This window comes from Oncorhynchus mykiss, chromosome 6 (assembly GCF_013265735.2).
Source record: "Oncorhynchus mykiss isolate Arlee chromosome 6, USDA_OmykA_1.1, whole genome shotgun sequence".
NCBI lineage: Eukaryota > Metazoa > Chordata > Actinopteri > Salmoniformes > Salmonidae > Oncorhynchus > Oncorhynchus mykiss.
Window position 1 is genome coordinate 40,019,851 of NC_048570.1, and position 21,339 is coordinate 40,041,189.

At 43.8% G+C, this 21,339-nt stretch overlaps 2 protein-coding genes across 4 annotated transcripts; both read right to left on the reverse strand.

Annotated features, from left to right (window-relative positions):
* Window positions 1-1,868: 1,868 nt before the first annotated feature.
* Window positions 1,869-13,877, reverse strand: LOC110525939 (ELMO domain-containing protein 3). Of its 3 annotated transcripts, none has more exons than XM_021606465.2 (13): window positions 13,749-13,877; window positions 12,510-13,004; window positions 11,518-11,589; window positions 9,121-9,195; window positions 8,408-8,477; window positions 8,032-8,094; window positions 7,818-7,906; window positions 7,591-7,714; window positions 7,383-7,505; window positions 7,121-7,251; window positions 6,879-6,955; window positions 6,673-6,800; window positions 1,869-6,546 (listed from the first exon to the last, which is right to left on the reverse strand). In XM_021606465.2, the coding sequence occupies exons 2-13, from the start codon at window positions 12,543-12,545 to the stop codon at window positions 6,308-6,310; spliced, it is 1,227 nt and encodes a 408-aa protein (XP_021462140.1). In that variant the 5' UTR covers window positions 12,546-13,004; window positions 13,749-13,877; the 3' UTR covers window positions 1,869-6,307. The 3 variants fall into 3 exon arrangements, with proteins under 3 accessions (XP_021462140.1, XP_036835992.1, XP_036835993.1); XM_036980097.1 differs by having other exon boundaries at window positions 11,518-11,676; XM_036980098.1 differs by lacking the exon at window positions 13,749-13,877 and adding an exon at window positions 13,222-13,684 and having other exon boundaries at window positions 11,518-11,676.
* A 2,478-nt stretch (window positions 13,878-16,355) lies between these two features.
* Window positions 16,356-20,749, reverse strand: star (steroidogenic acute regulatory protein). The gene is given in 7 exon segments (NM_001124202.1): window positions 16,356-17,225; window positions 18,782-18,875; window positions 19,033-19,217; window positions 19,513-19,671; window positions 19,859-19,989; window positions 20,120-20,227; window positions 20,528-20,749. Coding segments are annotated over 7 exon segments (864 nt in total). The 5' UTR covers window positions 20,592-20,749; the 3' UTR covers window positions 16,356-17,102.
* Between the last annotated feature and the right edge of the window lie 590 nt (window positions 20,750-21,339).

A 21,339-nucleotide genomic window follows, 5' to 3' on the forward strand; every position in this document is an offset into this window, starting at 1 on the left:
CCAAATCATATGTGAAGAATGCAACAAGATGCAAAATCATCTGGCCAATTGCATAAAGTTGCTCACAGGTAATGTGTATTGGAAGAGATTTCTGAATGTTCTTCGCCCAGCAATACACCCCTCCAACCCAACATGCTTATCTACTCATTTGCTGGATGCAGAGCTCAACAGAGTTCAAGTGAAGGTCAAGCAAATCATAGAGAAAGCAGAATGTATTGCAATCATCTCTGATGGGTGGTCGAATGTTCGTTGACAAGGAATAATTAACTACATGATCTCCACCACTCTACCAGTATTCTACAAGTGCAGACACAAGGGACAACAGACACACCGGTCTCTACATTGCAGATGAGCTGAAGGCAGTCATCAATGACCTTGGACCACAGAAGGTATTTGCACTGGTGACAGACAATGCTACGAACATGAAGGCTGCTTGGTCTAAAGTGAGTCCTACCCTCACATCACACCCATTGGCTGTGCTGCTCATGCATTAAATCTGCTCCTCAAGGACATCATGGTGCTGAAAACAATGGATACACTACAACAGAGCCAATGAAATGGTTAGCTATGTGAAGGGTCATCAAGTTATAGCAGCAATCTACCTCACAAAGTAAAGTGAGAAGAATAAGAAGCACCACATTGAAGCTGCCCTGCAACACCAGCTGGGGTGGTGTTATCATGTTTGACAGTCTCCTGGATGGGAAGGAGTCTCTCCAAGAAATGTCCATATCACAGTCTGCCGATATGGACAGCCCCATCAAGATTGTATTTTGGGAGTTTTTTTATTTTCTTTCTAGAGTGGTAAGCAACCTGAAACTCCTGAAACCTATAGCAGTAGCAATTGCACAGATTGGGGGAGACAATGCCATCCTATATGATGTTCAGACTCTGCTTGCAGATGTAAGAGAATAAATCCGTACTGCCCTGCCCACTTCACTGTTGCTCCAAGCAGAGGAAACTGCAGTTCTGAAATATATTTTTAAAAAGCGTGAAGATTTATACCTGAAGCCCATACACGCCGCTGTGTACATGTTGGACCCCAAGTATGCTGGCAAGAGCATCCTGTCTGGTGCAGAGATCTGCAAAGCCAATGGTGTCATCACTACTGTGTCTCGCCTCCTTGGCCTGGATGAGGGCAAGGTTCTTGGCAGTCTGGCAAAGTACACTTCCAAGCAAGGGCTTTGGGATGGAGTTACAATATGACAGTCGTGCCATCATATCTCATCAGCCACCTGGTGGAAGGGACTTTGTGGATCTGATGCTCTTTCTCCTGTTGCCTCCATCATCCTCCAAATCCTACCAACATCAGCTGCCTCAGAGCGCAACAGGTCCTTGTTTGGGAACACACACAAAAGCACGCAACATGCTGACCAACACAAGGGATGAAAAATTGGTGGCCTTCCGGGCCTCAACAAGGTTGGAAAGTGACAGTGAAGATGAGGCCTCAAAGTTGTTCAAAATGTTCAAGAGGTGGACATTGAGGAGGTCCAGGGAGAAGACATGGAAGCCTGAGTGGAAGACAACCAAAGCTTTAGTTGAGTCAACTCATTTAATTAAAGTTCAATTCATAACAAATGATTTTTATAATTGTATTTATTTTGGAAGGATTTAATCATTTGCAATTATGTATACTTAAGGTAAAAGGTTTATGTTTCTGCCTCCATACATGGTAAGGTAAATATATCCAATTCCAAAATTTAAAAAAAAAAAAATTGACATTTAAATGGTATTAATTCCCATATATTCCCGTTAATTTCGACAGAATGTTTCCACCTCTGAATATTCCCCAAAATGTGCAACCCTAAAAGGGGATCCATAATAAATACAAATACAAGAATAATAACCACAGCACAAAGAAAGAGAGCAAATAACTGTTTTCAATTGCATTTATTTAGGTTTCTCCATACCATACATTTTACTGTACAACGGCACATATTTCTGAAATAACTCCCATTATAAAATAGGGCATCTACAATTAAGGTACAGTCATAAAATGCTTTCAGGGAAAAAAGACGACAAAAGCAACAGTAGAACATCTTCATATAAAGCGCAGGGGATTCAGGAAATGATTTGTTGTCGACAAAGCAGAGATTCAGACCACTCATTTCAGAGTACCTTCCATCCTGCTTAAGACCCGTTTTCTCTTGGTTTTGAACTGAGATCTATCAGTTGAAAACAAAATATGACATAACTGGTGCAAATTTCAAGCCAGAACCTTGATTTAGGACTGCAAATCAAATTTGGAGAAGCAACACAATTTTTCTGTACGATCAGAAACTAATATCATTGTTATTTCTCGTTTTTTCCCCTGACATGGTCAAAAGGTGGGAACAATCACTAATACACACAAGAAAGTGGATACCGTCGAAGCGACAAGTAAATTAGCTTATCATTAACATAGTCAACATCAGTAATGATTGTTCAAAAATCCATTAGAGTGGATCTGCAGTCAAGCTGACAAAAAGCTATGTGGATCTAAGCGTGTGGTTGGGCCTATAGTGGGCCTGTGTCATTTCAAATAAAGTACATAGACCTACCAGCTTCAGTGTTAGTTCACTAGTGTTTCAGGTGTGGAATATACATGACATTTGACATCCAAGCTGTGTATGAGGGAGTGTGTATAACTAAGGAAAGAGAAAAGATACAATCTGCCATTATATGAAGTGAGAAGCCATTGTCTTTAACAGACATTCAAAGAAGAGAAAGAGAAGATTTGTCTGAAGTCTTGAGGTAAGCAATGTGTTTCAATAGAACGCCCTACTGACAATCATATAGTTACAATCACCTTCTGTACAAACTTCCTGATTCACACACTGAACTGCAACAAGCCCCTATGCTAAAATAGAACAAAAAATAACTTTATGTGTATCTTCACAATCTGAAATGCAGGTTCAGTTAAATTATTGACGGGGCGTCAGGTAGCCTAGTGGTTAGAGCGTTGGGCGAGTAACCGAAAGTTTGCTGGATCGAATTCCCGAGCTGACAAGGTCAAAATCTGTCGCTCTGCCCCTGAACAAAGCAGTTAACACACTGTTCCCCGGTAGGCTGCCATTGTAAATAAGAATTTGTTCTTAACGGACTTGCCTTTTTAAATTAATTCAAATAAAATAGACTTTAGTCCATTATTTCAGCTTAAAGAGGCTATGATGAGATTACGGCTACAAAGAGTTCCTTTATGCCGGTTTGAAAACACAACACAGACAAAGCATAATATTCAGCCACCTAGCAACACTCACACTGTACACACCTCCAACATTCTGTAAGAGTGCAAATTTTGCTGATAAAAAAAAACATACGCTTGGCAAAATAATGAGCACGAATTCCTTTAAAAAAAATAGGGGGGTAGATGTGGAGAGTAATGTGCTTGGAAATAACCCAATAAAACAAGGTAGGCTATGTATAGGAGCTGATAATGTCCACCTTTATAGATGTTTATATAATGTTTATACTTTAGAATGAGTTGAATGGGTTTGTGTTACCTCAAACCCCTGACACAGTGATACATCCAATTTGTTATAGGCTTCCCTTAGAGGGTAACATGACATCCTCTGGGCGAGCAGACACAATAGAACCATCTGGAACACAAGCAGCATCCTACTCACAGAATGACGTCACTGTAATTCTACAGTATGGTTCAAATGACCCCCTCCTACTTGTTCTGCTTTCAGAGCAGAAGACAAAGATCATATTTAACAACAGGCTACCGAAGATCTACAAGTACCTCAAAAACATTCATCCACTGAGTAGCTCCACTAATGAGATGTGTGTGTCTCTTGTAGATGGGGGGGGGGGGGGGGGGGGGGGGGTGAATGTCCTATAGTAACAGCTTGAACACTCACTGGCACTAAAGACTGTAAATGAGACATGACAAAGAGCAACAAATTCTACAAGGAAGATAAAACAACAAGGATGCTATCTGATGCTACAGTACTAGTGCTACCTGAACATGCTACTGATTGAGACTGCAGAGCTATGCTCCCCTGCCATACTATACCATTCCCCACAAACACACACACACACCCTGAAATAAGGAAGGATTTCCCTCATCATACAACACTATTATTACTGATTATCCATGACAGAATTGGGATTGCATACGGTACACCTTCTTAGAGACACCCTTCACTGTTATCATCACTATCATCTTATCATTTAAAATGAGTAAATTCTCCCAAATCACAAATGTTCCTCATCATAACAATACCATGTTGTCTATGGACACCCTAACCTTTAGCTCATTCTAGATATCCATGAGATTAGCTAAATGTGTCATTTGTGTGCACTATCCATTTAGTCAGATAACCCAGACGATTGCCCTAGTCAAACAACTCCAGTTGGATGCTCTATAACGGAATGCATGTAGAAAGTTTCCAGCAGACTTCAATCACTAGTCTGACTAAACCAGCCCACCAACACTCTGCTATACCATGGCTAGTCAGCTGTTGGCTTGACTGACCTGTCTAAATGCTAATCTCAAATGAAACCATTTTTATTATGTAATTCACTACTTTTGACCAGAGAAACACAGGGCATATGATCAAAAGTAGAACATTATATAGGGACCTAAACATTATATTTGAGACGAAGGCTAAATCCCAGTTCAGATACAACAGCCGACATGAGACGAGATAACAAGTAGCTCATTTTAGAACGTTGTACAACTGACTAAAGAAGGGGAAATCAGATCAAGACGAGAAGTGCAGTTGAGACCTTTTCCACAGTAACACTGCCTCTTTATAATGACGTGATTAAACTTTGAAACGAAGTTGCCACTTGTAGCAAACGAGTGTCCTGAAATACATGCACCAGAAACAGGGTACACTTTATGACTTGTCAGATAAATACTTTTATCAGCAAGCTAGGCTAGCTATGTGCAGCAACATAGCTAGCTAATTGTCTGCTTGGCTGAACACAGAACGTTAGCGCATGTATTTCTGATTGGCTAAATGGATCAGTCTCGTCGCAAGACTTTAGCTAAAGCTTTGACATGTAGAATCTTGGGAAGCTGCAACCGACGACCTGAGACGTTAAGGCGACACCGTTCATATCAAACAAACTTAGTTCTACAACTCTTTAAAAGGTAGACTCGGCGGTATGACGTAGACGCAGAAAGTAAACAGCACAGTGGGTAAATTTCCGCAACAACTTGACGCAATGAGGCTCAATTTCTCCGTTGTTTTTGGTCCTGTGCCAACAGCCTGAAGCGAACCTGCGCGCATGCGCAGATGGTGAGAGCGAAGTCTTGAAGTCGTTGCCGCACGTGGCAATGCCATTTCGCTGAGTTCACCTTAATAAAGACAGTTGCGTCGCGTCTCATTCTGTATTTGAACTGGGCTTAACAATTCTAACCCTCATCCTGAGTTTCTTAGCATAATAAGTTCCTCTCACTTTTATAAATACCATCAAGTACCCTATCCATATAATATCATTTCATATACAGTATAATCTCATCTATTGTCATGAACAGCTATCCCTTTGGAAAGGACTAAAATAGTTTTTAAATTATTAAAAAATATATCCCCCATACAATAGGGGGGGCTCTGGGCCTATTCAACCTGCACTGGGAGATGGAGACAAGAACCATCGGAGCCCACAGACCCACCACACACATAAGCCCAACTACACACACAAACACATTGCTCCCTGTTCCAACTCCCTATAGCCAACACAGACCTTTACCTTCATACCCAGCACGCACACACAAACACACCCAGGCTTGGTTCTGCTGACAGTAGAAACAGACATACACACTATGGCTTTCCAGAACTCTACTAGGGCCGTATAGACAGATCGGTGCCCTGGGGCTTGGCAGCTATTCAATAAACCAAGGGTGGGCATTCTTACTCTGCAGGCTTTGGCTCCAGCCAAGCTGAAATTCAACTTATCGACGCCTTGATTAAAGACTATGATTGGATGATTAGAAGAAGAATCAGGTGCGTCCTTGTACCGTAAAATTGCCTGTCCCTGCACTAGACCCAGAGAAAACGCTAATATTTCATTCACTCTCTCGTCCTCTTTAATGACATCTTCTATTCATCCATCAGTCCCATGTCTGTGATTTAGTGTTATCTGAACGCCACACCATCATGTACTTCTGTTGGGAGAAAAGGGATCCCATACAAAATTATCTGAGAGCAGCTTTACAGCATTAATGGGTATGTACCACAAATTAGTGGGGTCAGCGCTTGGTGGGGTCCTCATTCTCTTTCTGTCTCACACACACACAAACAGACACACACTCTCTCTTTCCAGCTAAGACTAGTGTAGCTGTGCTCACAGTCTCTCACTCTCTATCTCTCCCTATGTCTCAGATGAGCCTGGCCTCTCCCTCCATGTCTGGGGTCAGCTCACACACTCCAGTGAAGTGCATCTCCTTGCCTCTGGTTCCCTCAGACCTGGCACCTCTCTCCCCCAGGCAGGGTGAGGGTTGCTGGGCCATGGGGTCTGGGGAGGCCCGGGGGGCGCCGCCCGACCTTCTCTCCCTCAGGAAGATGTCAAGCCGACGCAGCATCTGCTTGGGGTTCTTTTTGGCAAACAGCTCCACTTCTGGAGGGGAGCAGAGACACAGTGGATGTCAAGGATGTGATTGTGTTACAAAGGGATGTTGTTAATAATGACATGATTCTGAAAACGACTGGGCTTTGTTAAGCCTTGGGTAAAACAGAGAGTTGCCTTTGAGGACGAAGCCAGAGTCAGAGATAGTCTTCTGCTGGCTCTTCCAAAGCTGGTAGAGGTGCAGGAACGTGGCAACATAGAACTCGTTCAACACCCCCACTACCTGCTGTCGACGGTTACACTCCCTGGAAGACCACACACACAAAAGTGAGGACATCTTGTAAGCAAGTGACTAGGCTCTAGCAGTAGGGCAGGACACTTACTTGGAGAGGGCCTCTTCTCTGAGTGCATGCAGGGCGATACGAGTCATGTTGATGGACATCACACAGAACGGAAAGTTCTGGAGAAAGATTGGGCAGAAAGAGTAGAAACCAAATGGGATTTGTAAATAGAAAGACTATTCAAGTAGCCAGGCACACATTACATAGATGTCCCTACTTGCCTTAACCTGAATAGTTTGTGGCCAGTGTGTGTGTGTATGTGGCCAGTGTGTGTGTGTATGTACCTGTGTGGGATGTTGGGACAGCTTGTAGATGTCTCTGGCTAGAGGCAGAGTCTCAGGGTCCATCACCAGGTACAGGGTGTGCATCAGCCCCAGGAAACCTGTACCACGCAGGTCTGTGGCTGGGTCCGTACCTACACACAGACACACACTCAACATTTCAGTGTTTTGTACATTTCTTCATAGCAATATATTCTTATCACACTTTTCATCTCAGTGTGAGAGCGGCATCTAATGAAGCATAGATACAGAAGATGTCTCTCACCTTGAAAGCCCACATTCTCCCAGTGGGTGCCGAACCGAGGACAGTCCTGCTTGCTGCCTGTCAGCCTCTTATAGATGGTCTGTAGAACACGCATGTGTACAGCCTGACTGTTATCCAAAGAACCTACAAAGAGAAAAACACACACAATCAGCCTCTTATTGTCTGCAAAACGGCTCTCCCGCTCTCTCATTCAAACACACACACTTACACTGTGCGATGGCGAAGACCAGGTCCCTCTCCTCCAGTAGTTCTCGGTGAAGTCGCGGCGGGCCGAACAGGAAGTGTGTGATAGCGGCCAGACCCGTCCTACGGATGGTGGGCTGGATGTTCTTCTACAGAGAGAGTGAGAACTGACATTATTTTTCGTAATAATGAGAGTGAGACTCTACAATGCAGTCCTAAAACCCCCAGACACAGAAAGACCCACATTCTTACCAGCACCTCGCCAAGGTCTGTAGTCTGGAAGTGCTGCAACGCCTCATTAAAGGAGATGAGAGGAGTAGGACTGGACTCCTCACTGACCACTGGAGACACACAGGACAATAACACACTTCAACAGATTCGTATACAACCTATAATGGAGGAGTAAAACATCACAGCTTTCAGGCAGCCAGGGAATAGGTAGATGTTGCCCCTAACAACAGCTCACCTGGTTGGATACTCTCTAGAGCCTCCCACTCCTCTCGAGCCTGCTCCACCTCCGCACTCTCCTCTGCAAACACACACATACACACGGCTGAGAAACATCACAGACACAGCTAAACAGCAGCAACATACACAGGTGAGGAGTAATCGTTCAGTCATGGTGCTATGGTCCCACCACCTCTCCAGTTAATTTTCAATCTGAACGACACCTTCTCCCCCTCTACGCCATGACACCATCATTTCATACCCTGCCCCTCATCCTTCTTCATCTTCCCATAGCCGGCTGGGGGGGGGGGGGGAGACCTGCTAGGGTTGCCTGGTAGCTAGGAGACATGGTTGTTCCTTTGGGAAGAGGGGCCACTGAGTGTATTGTGTCTTACCTTCAGTCTTGGGCTGTTCTCCTCCTGTAGCCAGAGACTGCAGAAGGCCATTCTGCTTCAGAGCTGAAATCTAGACAAATCACAAAAACATTAAGGACACCTGCTCCTTCAATGACATAGACTGACCAGGTGAATGCAGATGAAAGCTATGATCCCTTATTGAACCCTTATGATCCATTACTGACTTGTTAAATCCACTTCAAATCATGAAGGGGGGGACAGGTTAAAGAAGGATTTTTTAAAGCCTTGAGACAATTGAGGCATGGATTGTGTATGTGTGCCATTCAGAGGGTGAATGGGCAAGACAAAATATTTAAGTGTCTTTGAACAGGGTATGGTGGTAGGTGCACCAGTTTGTGTCAAGAACTGCAACGCTGCTGGGGTTTTCACGCTGAACTGTTTCCCGTGTGTATCAAGAATGGTCCAACACCCAAAGGACATCCAGTGAACTTGACAACTGTGGAAAGCATTGGAGTCAACATGGGCCAGCATCCCTATGGAACGCTTTAGACGCCTTATAGTCTATGCCCCGACAAAATTAGTCTGTTCTGAAGGCAAAAGCAGGGGGTGCAACTAAATATTAGGAAGGTTTTCCTAAGGTTTGGTATACTCAGTGTATCTGTAAACACACAATTGTATTTAAAGAACAACAGTAGGGTCAGTTCCCTTTCCTGTAATGTCTTTGACATGAAGGACAGTATAGAGCAACTCACTGGCAGAGACTTGAGCAGTGAACTGCCATTGGCGTGCTCTTTGACACTATGACCTGGCGTCAGTCCATTAATCACCTGGGAATACAGAAACACAACAGGTTACACAATGCCAGTGGTGGAAAGTACTTAAATAAAAAATACTTAAAAGTACTAAAGTAGTTTTTTTGGGTATCTATACTTTACTTTTTATATACATGTTTTTTTACAAATTTTACTTTTACTTCACTACATTCCTAAAGAAAACAATATACACTGCTCAAAAAAATTAAGGGAACACTAAAATAACACATCCTAGATCTGAATGAATTAAATATTCTTATTAAATACTTTTTTTCTTTACATAGTTGTGCAAAATCACACACAAATTATCAATGGAAATCAAATTTATCAACCCATGGAGGTCTGGATTTGGAGTCAACTCAAAATTAAAGTGGAAAATCACACTACAGGCTGATCCAACTTCGATGTAATGTCCTTAAAACAAGTCAAAATGAGGCTCAGTAGTGTGTGTGGCCTCCATGTGCCTGTATGACCTCCCTACAACGCCTGGGCATGCTCCTGATGAGGTGGCGGATGGTCTCCTGAGGGATCTCCTCCCAGACCTGGACTAAAGCATCTGCCAACTCCTGGACAGTCTGTGGTGCAACACAGACTGTGGTGGATGGAGCGAGACATGATGTCTCAGATGTGCTCAATTGGATTCAGGTCTGGGGAACGGGCGGGCCAGTCCATAGCATCAATGCCTTCCTCTTGCAGGAACTGCTGACACACTCCAGCCACATGAGGTCTAGCATTGTCTTGCATTAGGAGGAACCCAGGGCCAACCGCACCAGCATATGGTCTCACAAGGGGTCTGAGGATCTCATCTCGGTACCTAATGGCAGTCAGGCTACCTCTGGCGAGCACATGGAGGGCTGTGCAGCCCCCCAAAGAAATGCCACCCCACAACATGACTGACCCACTGCCAAACCAGTCATGCTGGAGGATGTTGCAGGCAGCAGAACGTTCTCCAAGGCGTCTCCAGACTCTGTCACCTCTGTCACATGTGCTCAGTGTGAACCTGCTTTCATCTGTGAAGAGCACAGGGCGCCAGTGGCGAATTTGCCAATCTTGGTGTTCTCTGGCAAATGCCAAACGTCCTGCACGGTGTTGGGCTGTAAGCACAACCCCCACCTGTGGACGTCGGGCCCTCATACCACCCTCATGGAGTCTGTTTCTGACCGTTTGAGCAGACACATGCACATTTGTGGCCTGCTGGAGGTCATTTTGCAGGGCTCTGGCAGTGCTCCTCCTGCTCTTCCTTGCACAAAGGCGGAGGTAGCAGTCCTGCTGCTGGGTTGTTGCCCTCCTACGGCCTCCTCCACGTCTCTGGCCTGTCTCCTGGTAGCGCCTCCATGCTCTGGACACTACGCTGACAGACACAGCAAACCTTCTTGCCACAGCTCGAATTGATGTGCCATCCTGGATGAGCTGCACTACCTGAGCCACTTGTGTGGGTTGTAGACTTCGTCTCATGCTACCACTAGAGTGAAAGCACCGCCAGCATTCAAAAGTGACCAAAACATCAGCCAGGAAGCATAGGAACTGAGAAGTGGTCGGTCACCACCTGCAGAACCACTCCTTCATTGGGGGTGTCTTGCTAATTGCCTATAATTTCCACCTGTTGTCTATTCCATTTGCACAACAGCATGTGAAATTTGTCAATCAGTGTTGCTTCCTAAGTGGACAGTTTGATTTCACAGAAGTGTGATTGACTTGGAGTTACATTGTGTTGTTTAAGTGTTCCCTTTATTTTGTTGAGCAGTGTACTTTTTACTCCATTCCTTTTCCCTGACATCAAAAAGCACTCGTTACATTTTGAGTGCTTGGCAGGACAGGAAAATGGTCCAATTCACGCACCTCTCAAGATAACATCCCTGGTCATACCTATTGCCTCTTATCTGGCGGACTCACTAAACACAAATGGAGTGTGCCCCTGGCAATCCGTAAATAAATCAAAAACAAGAAAATGGTGCTGTCTGGTTTGCTTAATATAAGAAAATTGAAATGATTTATACTTACTTTTACTTCTGATTCATAAGTATATTTTAGAAATTACATTTACATTTGATACTTATGTATATTTAAAGCCAAATACTTTTAGAGTTTCACTCAAGTAGTATTTTACTGGGTGACTTTCACTTAAGTAATTTTCTATTAAAGGCATCTTTACTTTTACTCAAGTATGACAATTGGGTACTTTTTCCACCACTACACAATGCAACATAGAACAGCAGGACCAACAAGCTACCAGTCTATACTGATGATAACAGGAGAGGTATACAGACATTCCTGCTTAATAACAATGTTTAAACAAACATTTCTGAAAGGGAACCTCTAGTTAGTTGTTGTACTCACAGGTTTGTGGTTAGAGTGGCCATTGGTTAGCTCCTCTGTCTCTTTACATTCATGTGACACACCATTCAGACCCTGAGAGGAGGGGGACAGACCGAGAGGCATCATCAGACACAGCCAGGGTAGCATGGAAGAACAGGAAGAAAGGGGGCAGGAACATCTCTGTGGAATGAGATGCAGCTAAGGATCAGGTGGTTGCCCTCTCACCTGACCTGGGGTGTATTTATTAGTCTGATTCCGTTACAAAACATTTGGTCGGTTGCTAAATGTTTTGCGACTTAAAACGTTTACTCCAAACGGAAAACGTTTTGCTACGAAAACGAGTTTCTCTATTGGACAGATTCTGATAGGTCCCTCCCCGTTTCGTTCCGTTTGTGTCCAGTTGGTTCCTATAGCAAATGGTAAATCGATTCCGTTGCAAAACAGAGACCAAACGTTTTGCAACAGAATCCAACTAATGAATCCACCCCAGGCAAGATGGTACAGTGCCAGTGCAGACACAGCAGAGAAAGAGAACTGTTAGGCTACTTTGTGGTGGAAACCTTTTATATCCCCATGTGAACACTTTAGAGGGGAAGCTGCTTCATTACTTCCTCCTCCACTCTAACACAATGGGGATTAAAAACAGAAGGGAGAGATGGAAATTCAGCTAAGCACCACACATTTCACGGTCAATAGTCAGAAAAACGGTCTAATGGATGTGTCTACAGTACTATAAGGTTGTACCTTCAAGCAGATAGATCTGTTAGTGCAGCAAGTCTCATTGTGCAATCTGATTGAATACCACCACACCCACATTGTCTACCCCTGTGATGGTATCACAGACAGTATACAGTTAACATGTGTACAGAACAGGCCATAATGTCAAAATGTTGATTTGGAACTTGACTGATGTCTGTTGACTGATACTGTTCCATTTCATTGTATACAGCTGATGCGACTGTTAATCACATAGTTTACACACAGTTTAAACTACTCCAGGTTAAAACACCTACCTCCGTGTGTGATGTGACACCGCTGTCCTCTTCCATGGCATGAGTGTGTGAGTCTATGTATGTGTGAGTGGGTAAACCCTGTTCTTTAAAGCCTAATTTCTCAGACTAAGGCGGTCAAAAGTGCTATTGGGAAGACCCTCATGTTGTCTGTTGTGTCCCTTTCCACAACTACTGCGTTTCAAACTTCTCCTTCCTTCCTCTCTCTTGGTCCAGACTTTAGTCAACAGGTTGATCTCATTGAATTCAATTGTTGTGCATCCTGCCCCATTAGAGGGGCTGCAGGGCTGGGTATGGACACTGCTGGTCTGGTATGGCCTCTTTCTTTCCCAGCCGCTTCATTGCTTTGACACTCAATGTTGGCACCTCACATCCACGATGTAACAATGTTCAAATGTCTTGAAGTCTTGCAGAGTTGGAGTGGGCCTTCTCCTTGACAGGATCTAACCAATAGGGGGCACTCATGCCATGCTATGTCAAACTGGTTGTCATGGATATCTGCAATTTGGGGCAGAAAAATAAGGTGGGTAACTAGCTAGCTTGCTCACAAATAAAATGTCAAAAGCATACTAATTATTAATGAACACAAACTGATCAATTGTCTATTCCCAATTATCTTTGGAAAAAGTATCCAAACCAAACTCATTGAATGATTAGCTAACTACATTAACGTTACATAGCTAGAACCGTTATCAAGCTGTCAAACTAGGCTCACCAAATGGTAACGTGATACCGAAGACCCACTCACAGCCTACACACACACACACAAAAAAACTTCAAGGTACAATCTGAAACGTGATTAACGTTACCAGTAACTCAACTGACAACATTAGCTAACTACCGGTACGTTAGCAAGCTAGCTACGTGAGCTGACAGGCTACTGCTAGCTAGTCTAACTTACTGTACATTCAGTTAGCACTGGCTACATACATATACATCATTAATGCGTTTTTTTTGTTGCATAACATTTGTGCTCAGAAGACAGTCAACATCAGTGGCTCTGAAGTACTGTCATCCAGCAAGCTAACATTAGCTAGCTAACTCTAAATCTAAGCTAAGTTAGCCTAGTTAGCAAGCTAAATATTTTTTCACAAGCCAACCACTAGTTTAACTACTGCCCTTCTGGAAACTGTCAAAACATTTTCGGATTTGTTTTATTTCTCTCTATTTCTTAAACATTCATCTCACAGCAGCGATGATCTATATAATAGTTAATTATCGTTTAATACAGTTTATTTTTACCTCAGTATCACTCCCTCCAATCTCAGTTTCCCTTCCCCCTTTCCACAGTTAACTTCAAGTGCATTCTGGGAATTGTGGTTTCCTGCCCTGCCTAAACTGCCTGTGCTGGACGGTTCCTTTTCGATTACGTCATGGCTAAAGCAAAGCCAGTGATACATTTCCCAGAATGAACATTGATTGTACTGGACACTGCAAATCGATGGTATAGTAAACTGTTTATGGTAATATAACCACAATGCACAAGTCCTGTAAAGTGGCCTGACAAATGGTATGTGTGGGTGTGCGCTGAGGCCATGGTTGTGATCGGATGCTGTACAGGTCAGAGGAGGTCAGAATGATGTGAACTTACTCACTGTACTCTATACCTTTGTTGAAGCAGAAGTAGAAAAATAATACGTTTACGACTCTAATTTCATGTCTTCACGGTCCATCTCTCAAACCCCCATAGAGACATCTGGCATTTAACACAAACTGACATATTTGACCGCTCTGCATTGGTTTCCTATTGGCACAGATCTAGAGTCAGGTTAACCACACCCAATCACAAAACTGTCCAGCACCTGGACCAGGGCACATTTTATTCATTGGCTGACTGCACATTCACATGCTCTTCCGCTTTTAAATTTGAAGGGGGAAAAAAGACCTAAAATGAGAGGTTAAACATTGCACCAAAACATCACGATTAGCGCTACATGCGGTTAGTTCACCAGTGTGTTTACAGTTATCCAATGGTGGAGGGGTAGGAAAGCAGTTATTGGTAGGAAAGCAGTTATTCCTGGTGACTGGCTGTCCCCGGCTGTGGTCAGCTCGCAGGGCTCGGCATGGACATGTACTCTGAGAAATAACAGCTCTCTGACCAGATCCCCCTGGGCACACCACCTATGTAAACCTTTGACATCATTGTGGTAGAACATGTGTGGGCTGGGGTGACGTACAGTAGGTAGTTAGACTGGTGCTCTCCATCCCATCCAGCGTCAGGTTTGGCCTGCCTGGCGGCCACAGAGAAAGACTGGGGCATGAGGAGTATATTGCAGTCGAGGACATCGTTTATGTAATTTCAAAAGAGGGAATTGAACCATGGTTGTCATCTTGGTCAAGTATTGTATTTGATATTCCAATTGTTTGTTTTGTCTATTTTGTTGGGGTACTTCACTTATCTTCACTTTATGGCTGTGTTTTGAGGTTATACATTCCCTTCCCCCTTTACCCTTAACATATGTTTGTGATAGTGTCTCTTATTCTCTTCCCATGTATTAAGTATAGACCAAGGCCTTGGAGTGCCTTGAACACTTATTCTACTGTAAAGGATTTCATGCAAACTTGAATTATTATGCCTCAGAACACAGTTCCAATACATTTATTTTTTCCATAACTGAAACCCACCCTCTTAACTATTCACAATCCTCAAATAATCTGTGTATGCAACAGCCAACGTTGTTGCTATGAGTTTAATTGCCTAAGAAGTGTAGGTTAAAATTTTTACAATTTATACTTTAAACCGCTGCCAAGAATATACCAATGTTAGTTATGACAGTCACCACAGGAGGTTGGTGGCACCTTTATTGGGGAGTACGGGCAAGTGGTAATGGCTGGAGTGGAATTAGTGGAATGGTATGAAATACGGTACATCAAATACATGGTTTCCATGTGTTTAATGCCATTCCATTTGCTCAGTTCCAGACATTATTATGAGTCGCCCTCTCTTCAACAGACTCCACTGACAGTCACTGCTCATGTTAGATTTAGCTCATTACCTCAATTTTAGCTGTTACTCAAATTCAGAACATTTCCTTTACCAATAAAATGTATATCTTCATCCAAGTGAAATTAATTTGTCAGCCTTACTCTCAAAGATTTTGATTTAGGCAAGTGCAGCATGCTGTGCTCTGACGTGTGCATCTGTAATCCTAGAAGACGCTGACTTCTATTAAAGAAAAAGCCTGTCTCTCTGACAAATATGACCCCCCTTTTTCACCCCTGAAACCTATTTTCCTTCAGAGCGCACACCATATCCTAGAAAAGTACAGAACTTTCTGGAACAATTACAACTATAAATCATAGGAAAATGTTACAAGGACAATAACAGAGGGCAGACTTCCCCTTTGGCGTGAGTTGTGCTGTTGACTTCATCCCGGGGAATGTACTGCAGACCCAGGCCAAGGCTCACAGTGCTGCAGAGTCCTTCACACACATGTGAATGGTCAAACACCTGCTTGCCTTGGCAAACACAACAGCCAAATCCATTGAAGACAGGAAAATATTTTATGAACTAAACTTTGTGGTTAAAAAAATACCTTTTTGAATTCCTCCCCTCAGTTGAAATGGAATATTTACGTAATGATTGTGAGGACTTGAGACGGTTCGCTTGTTTGAGTTTTTCTGTGATGTTCTTGTCATATTTGGTTGTATTAGGTCGATGTGAGATGTGTTCAGATGTGTAATAATTTGGTATTTTTCATTTGCGGCGTATTAAATGATTTTATGACTGACGATATATAAGTATTGATCCTGTTTGAGTGGTATGCCTAAAATGTTTTATTTGTAAGTGCTTTTCCACATTTTGTCAAGCGAGATAATAATAGAAGAATAATCCTTGTACATTTGAATGATGTTGAAATCATTTATTCACTTGTCAGTCATCCTAACCCAGTGTAATGCAATGACATTGTTCTACAATAAATATAATATTGAAATAAAAGTGCAGATTTCACATTGAGAGTGCAATGACAATGTAATTACCAGTGCCATGGCTGGAAAAAAGTGACTTGGGTGGTTATTGTGCCGTAGAGACACTATACAGACTTGTGGGAACGTGTATATGTTTTGAGAAGGAGGTGTGTGAAGGGGGCTCACAGGTTGCATCTAGTCTTAAGTATCCTCTCATAGGGCTATGATTACACAGGCAGCTACATTCTGATCTTTCTTTTCACAAATTGGTCTTTTGACCAATCAGATCAGCTCTGAAAAATAGCTAATATGAAAAGATCTGATGTGATTGGTCAAAAGACCAATTAGAAGGGAAAATTTCAGAATTGGGCTGCCTGTGTAAACGTAGCCCTAGTCTCTCCCCTTCATCTGGACTGGTGTGTGAACAGGTTAGGTGTATAGGAGAGAAGGAAAGGACATGAGGAGAGTAAGCCACTTTATACTGTTAATGCATCCAGAGTTCAAAAGAAGAAGGTTTCACTCAATTGTACCGAAATTCTGTCCTAAGAACTCAAGAGAGTAGTTAGAATTTGATTCTCTTGGAGTGCCTTTGATGGAGAAAGTGGCAAAGATGACTGGGCGGAGCTGTCCATTTGGTGGCCTGCCATTGGTGTACACACTAATCGAAAGGTCAAAGGGCATGGTGTGTCAGCATGCTGCTGCCATCTCCATGGAAACACTGTTGTCAGCCATCCTTTGCCTCAGGTGGTTGGCAAAGTCCACCTGCGTCTGAGAGAGTACTTTGTTTATGATGGTCTTTGGGATCCAACCCTGTGAGAGAACGAGACAGGAAGAGAGAACATGATAAGAAACAACAATTAAGTGTCCTCAATGCAACCATCATCAACCACAACCTTAGGCAGTGATCAGTAGCATCTGATTATAACAACACAGGTGTGTCACATTTAACAGAAATCCCTCATTATGATTAAAGGCCAAACAATATATATGGGTCCATTAGGATCTTCTGATCTTCTTGACCCTAACCAGTCAGGCTTCAAGACGGGTCCCTCAACCCAGACTGCTCTCCTCTGTGTCACGGAGGCTCTCCACACTGCCAAAGCTTTCTCTCTCTCCTCTGTTCTCACCCTCCTAGATTATCAGTTGCCTTCAACACCGTGAACCATCAGATCCTTCCTCTCCACCCTCTCAGGGCTGGTCGTCTCTGCGAGTTCTAATATTGCATCCTACCTGACAGGCCTCTCCTACCAGGTGACGTGGAGAGGATCTGTGTCTGTGTCACTACTGGTGTCCCCCAGGGCTCGGCTCTAGGCCCTCTTCTCTCTATACGCCAAGTCACTAGGCTATGTCATATCCTCACATGGACTCTACTGTCATTGCTATGCGGATGACACTTATCTACTTTTCTCCTTCCCCCCTTCTGAAACGCAGGTGGCGACACACATCACTGCATGCCTGGCAGATATCTCAACTTCAACGTCGGCCCACCAATATCTCAACGTCGGCCCAAACCTCAAGCTCAACCTCGACAAGACGGAACTGCTCTTCCTCCCAGGGAAGGCCTGCCCGCTCACAGTTGACCACTCCACAGTGTTGCCCTCCCAGAGTGCAAAGAACCTTAGTGTGACCCTGGACAATATCCTGTCATTCTCTGCAAATATCAAAGTAGTGAACCCCGCTCCTGCAGGTGCATACTCTTAAACATCCGTAGAGTACGACCCTACCTCACACAGGAAGTTGTGGGGGTCATAATCCAGGCACGTGTCCTCTCCCCTCTGGACTACTGCAACTCGCTGTTGCCTGGGCTCCCCGCTTGTGCCATCAAACCCCTGCAACTTATCCAGAACACTGCAGCCCGCCTGGTTTTCAACCATCCCAAGTTCTCCCATGTCACCACGCCTCTCCTCACACTCCACTAGCTTCCAGTCGAAGCTTGCATCCACTACAAGACCATGGTGCTTACCTACAAAACTGCAAGAGGAACTGCCCTTCCCTACCTTCAGGATATGCTTAAACCCTACACCACAACCCGAGGACTCCGTTCTGCCACCTCAGGCCTCTTGGCCCTCCCACCCCTACGGCTGCTCCCGCTCCCGCTCCCCCCCACCCCTCCCAGCACTTGCACTCTACTCTACATTATTGATTAAAAATTGACTTTCTATGGCTGGGATATGTGGTTGTCTCACCTAGCTATCTTAAGATGAATACACTAACTGTAAGTCACTCTGGATAAGAGCATCTGCTAAATTACTAAAATGTCAAATGTCAAATTATGAAAGTGCTTTTTGCAGAGGGTGTCAAACCAGATAGCTACAGTTGTATCTGTCTGACCCTAGTGATAAGATGCAGGTTAATGGCCTCCATACCTTTAAATCTATGCTTAACAACCAGGTGAACTTGGTCTTGTTGGGGTCATCGGCACTGGGCCGCATCACTATACATGTTGGTCCGTTCTCTGCCCTGAAAAAGTCAACAATAGTGTGTAGAACACTTATGTTAGCATATGTTGGAGTCCAACACAATATTCAAATAATTGTTTTATATGGTGTATTGTTAGTGACTTATAGCCTCCATCCATCCATCTTTCCATCCATCCCTTGGGTCTAAATTAGCCTACCTAACAACTCCCCTCTGTTCGGGCATGGTGGGGTGCTGAGTGGACATGCCGGCAAGGAAGCACGTGGACCCCCGGCGCTTGGCACAGCGAACACTAACGAAGTCCCGCGGCCCCACCACGTTGCCAGGTGTGGGTCCCGACACCTCGTGGGTCACCATGGTCTCCTGACCTATCTTCTGGAGGATCTAAAGGGGGGAGGAGAGGAAGAAAATGGGAGGAAGGGAGAGAGAGAGAGAGAAAAGGAGAGGAGAGAGTCAAAAACCTCTGTATATTCCTCAATGCGAGAATGTACATTGGGACTCTTACGTTGAACAAAACAACCCAGAGTAGAAGACTTCTAGTCAATCCATGCAATCTGTGTACACATGAGCCAATTCCTCTTAATGTTTTGTATTGTTGTTGCGTTATATATGCGATTTAGCAGAACCTTTTTATCCAAAGCGACTTACAGTGCCTTGTTTATAAAGTTGATTGTCCCACCTTGACCTCTTTGACGTTAGGGTTCCAGTCTCCCATCTGCTCCATGTTGCCCACCAGCTCCACATAGAGGTTATCAGAGCGCTGGTCCAACAGCACCTCCAGCTTAAACACCTTCCCCACGTCAGGTAACACCTTACTCAGCACCTTGTCTCCATTCGCCTGGGATCATGGGACCAGATAATTAAAACTCATAGAACTGCAAGGATAAACAACAACCTTAAACAACAACCTTTTACATTGCAATTCCAAAAAAGATAAACGTCTGTAATTACTATGTTGAATAGGTGAAGAAGGGAATTTCCGTGTGCCAGCCCTTCTGTCTTTGGCACTATATCTCTATACTCACAGCAATGATCTCAGTGGTCCATCCATCCTGATCGCCGAGGATGCTGATAGACTTCTGCAGCGCCTCCTCTCCCTGCTTCACATATGACACCTCCGCCTCATTGTAGCCCTGCTCCTCCTCGATCCGCGAGCCTGGAGCACAGCATAGACAGAAAACGACATTATAAATAGAGTTAGAGTAGACTTTCCTTTTTGGGTATTTGTGAATGAAAGAAAGAAAAACAAGTAAGAAGTGTATTCTGAGTGAATGGTGTGGACTTACTGAGCAGTGAGCTCCTGCGGCGGACATGGCTGATCCAGCTGCTAGGGTTGGGGCCTGCTAGCATGTTCAACTCATGGTGAATGGCCACCATCGCATTCTTCCTCAATCCTGGGACAAGGAGAATGGGAGAAAAAAGTAGATAAGAAAAGTGTTATAAAAAGCAGTAGAGGAATCTACAATACATGAAATTGTTAGTACAAAAGTCAGTACAATTTGACAACCTTTAGTGCCATAATTTAAAAAAATATATTATTGTTAAAACCAAATTACTAAGTACATTGTTTTGTTAGCTAACGTTCCACAACTGAAAATTACAGTTTCAGACCATGCCATGGCCACAGGGCCACAAGTCTATGAAACAAGGCTATGAAACACTAGAGAATCATTCACAAACTGTCTCTCACTAACCTGTCATGTTCCTCATATGTCTGTAGGAGATGCCAGCGCACAGTTTGAAAGTTGCAGGCAACATTTTGTATCAATTTAGTTTAGTTTCTGAGTGAAATAGATATTGCTAAAATATAAAAGATATAAAAGAGAGGACCCGTTTAGATTGTCGATTTTGTTCTTGGTGTCTCAAAGAGAGAAATAGAGAATCCTAGAACTGTAAAACAGAGAGGACCAGTCTGGTTGTGTTGTCGAGAGGATTTTAGATTCTGTCTGTGGGAGTTGCAGTATGTGTGTCTATATAAGCATGGAGCAAGGCCGTGATGCTGTCACCTCGGAGATAAACACACACATCATCCCGCCGTTCTAATGACCCTGTGGCCAAGGATACCTCTTGGACAAGCTGAGAATGTCTCCAGGCTCTAATAAACATTGTGTCAGATAACATCCAGTGCTCCAGCACACTACACTGCACCACACACACACAAACACACACACACACACACACACACACACACACACACGCCAGTCGGTGGAGAAGGACCAGTAACAGTCACATCCGCTCACACTCCCAAGGTCCCTCACCGCCAAATCACCAGAATGTATGAAATAAACCGTGTTTGCTGGACAGAATATTCTGGCAACAGTATGTGTTGAAACCACCTTTATGGTGAGTATGATCCCATCTCTAACAATATGATATGATCTAAACAGAGCATGGTGCTCTAACACTAAGAGATATTGGACATCTTTAGCTTGGCAGAAGTTGACTCTGTCCTCATACAGTGCATGGGCAATTCCACCGATTATGTGCCTTTTGAGAGGTGTAACTT